Here is a 5848-nt window from a genome sequence, read left to right as displayed (position 1 = left end):
GACCCACAGCGCCCCTAGAGGACAGAGTGGAACTGCACCACATCTTCAAGGCTGTCATCTTTACTGGAGCCAATCACCAGGTCTTTCCTCCTGCAGAGCTGCTGACTGAGTTCCAACCCAACACTTAACCGTTCCAGGGCTCTCTGCCACAGTCTGCTCGTTTCTGAAGGTCACACTGGCACTGCACCGCCCGAGTCCTCCCTCTGCCTGACACCCACCACTTGCCCGAGTCCTCTCACCGTCCAAGTCCCCCCTCTGCCTGAGTCCTCCTTCTCCCCAATTCCTCCCACTGCCCATGGCCTCCCTCTGCCTGTCCTCCCACTGCCGGAGTCCGCCCTCTGCAGGAGTCCTACAGTTGCCCGGGTCTCCCCCCTGCCCAGGTCCTCCCTCTGGCTGAGTCCTCCCTCTGCCCGGTTCCTTCTGCACAGGTTTTTCCGTCACCCTCGGTGTCACACGTCTAAACCATCATTTCCTGGGTGCTGACCTGTGTCCCCCAAGAGCCCCAAGGGTAGGACTGGCCACTCCCGAGCTGCCTGTCCTTCCCGGCACAGCTCGCAGCCAGTGTCGGGGTGGCCACGGGGTGCAGGGCAGGAGACACAGGCCCCGGAGGGCTCTGGGGGGCGGAAGTCTCCGAGCCTCCAGCTCCCAGCCCAGGCCGTGCACAGAGAGGAGGCGTGGGGATGGCATGACTCACCAGAGTGCCCTCCGCCAGCAGCTGGGTGGCCATCCCTCGGCTGCCTGCAGTGGCCGGAGAATGGGCCCGAGGGCCAAGGTGGCTGTGGGGAGAGGAAGGGGACAGAGGGAGGGACAGTGAGAAACCAGACCCTTCAGGCGGGACAGACACACACGTGTTCACCACACACACTTACGGTGATCATGACTTGTCGGGACTTGACAAACGCACCTCATGTCACCCTCCAGACAACCCTCGCAGGAGCCCTCACATGTAATGGCTGAGACCTCGGCTGCCAACTGAAAGGTTGCTGGTTCATACCCACCCAGTGGTTTTGCAGGACAAACACCTGGCAATCAGCTCCCACAAAGGCTACCAAAAAAAAAAAAAAACCTCCCAGCTGTGGAGTCAAGCCGACTCATCGCGAGACCGCCTTGGGTTTCTGAGGCAGTATCACTATGGAAGTAGATTGCCCAACCTTCCTTCCAAGGAGTGGCTGGGGGGTTTGAACCGCCAGCCTTCTGGTTAGCAGTCAAGTGCCTTAGGCATTACGCCACCAGAGCTCCCCCCATAAATATTACAGCTTAGGAAACACTACGGAGTTCTACTCATCACGTAGGGTCACTGAGTCGGCATCTACTACACAGCAATGCATTGAGTTCTGGTTTTAGGGGTGGTGCAAACAGTCCACTGAGAGGTAGGTACCTCAGATCGGAGGCCTGGCGAGGCACATCATCCAAAAACTCAGCCACTGAGAAACCTGGGAACACGGTTCTCCCCAACACACAGGGGGTACACGGTTCTCCTCCAGACATACGCGGGGGACGTGGTTCTCCCCCCACACACGCAGGGCTGCCATAAGTCAACTCATCTTCACCTCATCATGGGAGGCAGCCAAAGGGCGCCCCTCTGCCCCCATCCAGACCTCCATACACTTCCTGCCCCCCCCCAGACCAGGACCGCCTCCAGAGGGCACCTTCTCTGAGCCGGCCAAAGCTCTGAGGAGGTGGGGCAGGTGTTGAACACAGCTAGGGGTCCCAGGGACCACCCCCCAGGCATGGAGACTCAGGGGAAGAAGCAAGGCAGCTGTTAGGTCCACCTGCCAGGTGTACTGAGTTTTTCACACACAATGTGGACACCGTCCGCTCCAAAGCACCCAGACACATGAACCCACTCAGAATCCCCACAAACAGCCAGAGACACCCAAAACAGACACCCAGGCCGACTCCCAGAGACAGGCAAAGAGACGCACAGAGACAAGTCTCTGGAGAGACATGCACAGAGACACCCAAGCAAAGACACCGGGGTCACACAGAGGCCCTCAAACAGTGTCAACCCCACACGGAGACAGGCAGAGACACGGGAGAGACACACCCCACACTGACACCCAGAGACCAAGACAAGAGACTTGCACACACAGACCCGACGGCCTCCCAGGACCGTCCACTACGGTCCATAACCGCTTCCTGTCCCTAAACCTGCACATGCTCTCCCTGCCCCGAGCGCCCCCTCCCGGCCCTGAGCGCCCTCTCTCATCTCTGCGCCCCCTGCCTGCCCTGAGCGCCCCCTCCCGGCCCCGAGCGCCCCCTCCCGGCCCCGAGCGCCCCCTGCCTGCCCTGAGGGCCCCCTCCCGGCCCGAGCGCCCTCTCTCATCTCTGCGCCCCCTCCCATCTCTGCGCCCCCTGCCTGCCCTGAGCGCCCCCTCCCGGCCCTGAGCGCCCTCTCTCATCTCTGCGCCCCCTGCCTGCCCTGAGCGCCCCCTCCCGGCCCCGAGCGCCCCCTGCCTGCCCTGAGGGCCCCCTCCCGGCCTGAGCGCCCTCTCTCATCTCTGCGCCCCCTGCCTGCCCTGAGCGCCCCCTCCCGGCCCCGAGCGCCCCCTGCCTGCCCTACGTACCCTTCCATGACGACCCAGCCCTCCTTATTCAGCTGCAAGCCTTCCTCCAGGAGGGCGCACCTACGCCCACCCGCACGCCTCTCCCCTGTCCCCCGCCCCGCACGCCCCCATCCCTGCCCGCCCTCATCCCCACAGGCACCCCCTTCCGTCTGCACAGCTGCTCCCCTCACCTGGACCCCGCACGCCCCCTCTCCCCTCATTCGGGAACCTCTCCTCTCCCGGACCTCGCACTCCCCCTCTCCCCTCACCCGCACCCCGAACGCCTCCTCTCCAGCCCACCCCCACCCAGCACTGGTCCGGGACGGGGAGGGGCCCGTCCCTACTCTCCTCACCCCCGCCCCCGTACGGACTCACCCCTGCCGCTCTGCCAGGACAATGACCGGCGCCAGCTAGGCCCGCCCGGCCGCAGTGCGCGTGCGCGGACGGCACGGAACTACAGTTCCCACAAGCCAACGCGCGGTTGCCTCCTCCCCTCGGGCCCTTCTCGCCGAGCGGAGTCGGGCGTACCCGAGTGGAGCCGAAACGCAAAGCCGGGCCACGCCTCCGTCTCCCAGCGGCCTCCGCGGCAACTCTGCCGAGGGTGGTGGGTGTTTCAGGGGAGCGGACCGACCCCGAGGAAGGAGGGGACTGGGGAGGCGGGGCGGGAGGCGGGACGTACCGCCGAGAGCCGAGAATGAGGAGGGTCTGCCGGGCTGACGGACTAGACTGGGGAGAGCGGTGAAGAGAGAAGGGACGGGAGAGGGGGAGAGGCGGGGAGCCGGCAGGGGCCGAGGGGACGCCGCGGAGCGCACCAGGGAAGAGGGACGAGGAGGAGGGCTGGGGAGGAACCAGGAGGCCGGGGAGGCCGGAGCGTCGGGGTGGGTGTGGGAGCGAGGCCCTCAGCCGGTGCGAGGAGCCGACGACCGACAGGCGGAGGAGGGGAGGCCAAAGGGTTGCTGAGTGCGACTAACTCGGGACGGAGAACCGCCTCTAAAACGTGTCTCCCAGCAGAGCGGCCAGCCTGGCCTGCAGCCGGGACGGGCTGACGCTCCCTGGGACGGCCAGGAACGCTTTGTTCGCTTCTTCCCTGCTTACTCCGGACCCCGCGTCCCTCTTCCCAGGGCCGGCTTGCTCCGTAGGCTACGGTTCTCACCCGGACCCAGTCCTGGGAGAGGGTCACGCTTAGAACACGTAATTGAAAATAACAAACCTAAAGAACTCAGCGTCCGGAAAGAGGGTGGCTCTTCTATGGCCTGAAAGCAAAAGGGAGGGAAAATAGCCCGCGAGTCACTATGATTAAGGTGGACTTTGCTCTCGCCTGCCCTTCTGTTAAAGTTCTGCGGTTTTCAGTGAGGGGCCCCTTGGCCCGTCCATGGCACCCTTCCGCAGGTTGAGGCTGGGAGAAGCGGGCAGCGATGGGAGAGGCTGAACGGAAGGAGGGGAAGATGGGAAAGCGGGGCTGGGAGACAGGAGGGTGGGGGTGGGAAGAGGCTGTTGAGGGAGGAAGGACGGAGAGGGGGTGGGAGGGGAGGAGGGGTGAGGGAGAGAGAAAAGGTGGGGAGTGGGGACGGGGAGAGAAGCCAGGTGAGAAAAGGGGTGAGGAGGGAGGGAAATAGGAAGGGTGGGAGAAGGGAAGAAGAGCGGGGTGGAAGTGGGATGATGTACGGTAAAGAACTAGGAAGGGTGGGAGGATGGAGGGAAGGAGGAGGCTTAGGGAAGGAAGAGGAACGGGGCAGAGAATTGATAGGGGAAGGAAGGAGGAAATGCAGAGGTGGGAGGAGGCAGTGCTGAGGGAGGCTGTCAACACTAAGGGTCTGATGGGGCTCTCCGTTCTGTGTGTTGGCACCTGTCCCTTTAGGGAGAGCTCAGGGTCCTGCCTCAGGGACTTCCGCCCACTGTTAGAGCTAATTTTAACTCTGCTTCTCTTCTCTGTAAGGAAACTATTCGATCCAGTGACTGTATGTGAATCCTATCTTTCTTGGAGACCACCCCACTTGATAATGAGCACCTCAACGAGAACCCCCATACCCTTTAGTCCTCCCTCTCCAATCCATCCCTTACCAATACACAAGATCTGCAGTTAAGGCCCTCAGTGAGCCGGACTGACACAGTGGCTGCAATGATGGGCTAAAGTACGGCAAAGGTGAGGAAGGTGCAGGATCGGGTGGGGTTTTGTTCTGAACAGAGGCTCGCTAAGAATTGGAGCCAACTCGACAGCATCCAACAACGGCAGATAAGATCAAGGAGTCCTGGTGGCACAGTGGTTAAATGCTTGGCTGCTAACCAGAAAGTACGCAGTTCAAACCCACCAGCTGCTCCATAGAAAAAAGATGTGCCAGTCTAAAAGAGTTACAGCCTTGGAAACCCTATCAGGCAGTTCTACTCTGTCCTACAGGGTCACTACGAGTCAAAATGGACTTGATGGCAATGGGTGTGTTTTTTTGGTTTATGTATAAGATCATGTCCCTGAGATCTATGCAGGAGATCCTGGATAGAGAGGGAGAACAATGTGGAGCAAAACTCAAAATAATTTGGAGGGAAAAAAAAGGGGGGGGGCAGGTTTGCTGGTCCGATAGAGCCTGGTGGAACCACTGAGACTATGGGAGGAAGTGGGAGGGGAGTTGTTGCATTGTGAGAAGTTGTGGTCAGTGTCATGAGACAAAGTGTATGTGAATGGCTGTACGGAAAGTGAATTTGCTCTGTAAATTTTCACCCAAATCACAATTAAAAAAAAAAAAAAGATTATGTCCCTGAGAACACAGGAGGGTGGTGTCACCTGGACAGAGAGGGAGAACAGTGTGGAATAAAACTCAAATCACTTAAAAAAAAAAAAAAAGGAACCAGGTCTGCTCTGATAGAGCCTGATGGAACCCCTGAGACTGTGGCCCCCAGCTGCCCTTCAGGTGTGGAATTGAACCCAGTCCTGTGGCTTCCAACCAAACAATAGACAGGCATATGGGCTGAACATGTACCTGAGGAAGATGCACTCCTTGGAGAGAACAATCATGGGAGAAAGAAGGGCTGTGTGTGCACAGGGAGACAGCTCAGGGAGCAGGAGTGCATGGAGGGATGGACACAGGGAAGAGGTAACTATGGGGAGGAAATGGAGGGGAGCTGTTGCACTGTGGGAAATTGCAGTCAATGTCATGAAACAAACTATGTGAGCTGCTGTATGGGAAGTGAATTTGCTCTGTAAACTTTCATCCAAATCACAATAAAAATTTTAAAAAATATATAGCCAAGAAAACCCTATGGAGTACAGTTCTCCGTAGCACACGGGGACATCATGAGGCTGAATGACT

General features: G+C 59.6%; 1 protein-coding gene across 1 annotated transcript in view; it reads right to left on the bottom strand.

Annotated features, from left to right (window-relative positions):
* LOC103210420 (zinc finger protein 829-like) overlaps window positions 1-5848 on the bottom strand; it is a 47193-nt gene that overhangs the window by 15526 nt on the left and 25819 nt on the right. Inside the window, exon 9 of the mRNA XM_042783035.1 lies at window positions 695-776. Within this exon, the coding sequence (XP_042638969.1) occupies window positions 695-776 (82 nt within the window). The remainder of the gene's footprint in view (window positions 1-694; window positions 777-5848) is intronic.

The sequence above is a fragment of the Orycteropus afer genome, unplaced genomic scaffold, assembly GCF_000298275.1.
Source record: "Orycteropus afer afer isolate SDZICR_OR568_19922 unplaced genomic scaffold, OryAfe1.0 scaffold00610, whole genome shotgun sequence".
NCBI lineage: Eukaryota > Metazoa > Chordata > Mammalia > Tubulidentata > Orycteropodidae > Orycteropus > Orycteropus afer.
Note: the sequence above shows the minus strand (reverse complement) of the source record. Positions and strands in the feature narration are given on the sequence as shown.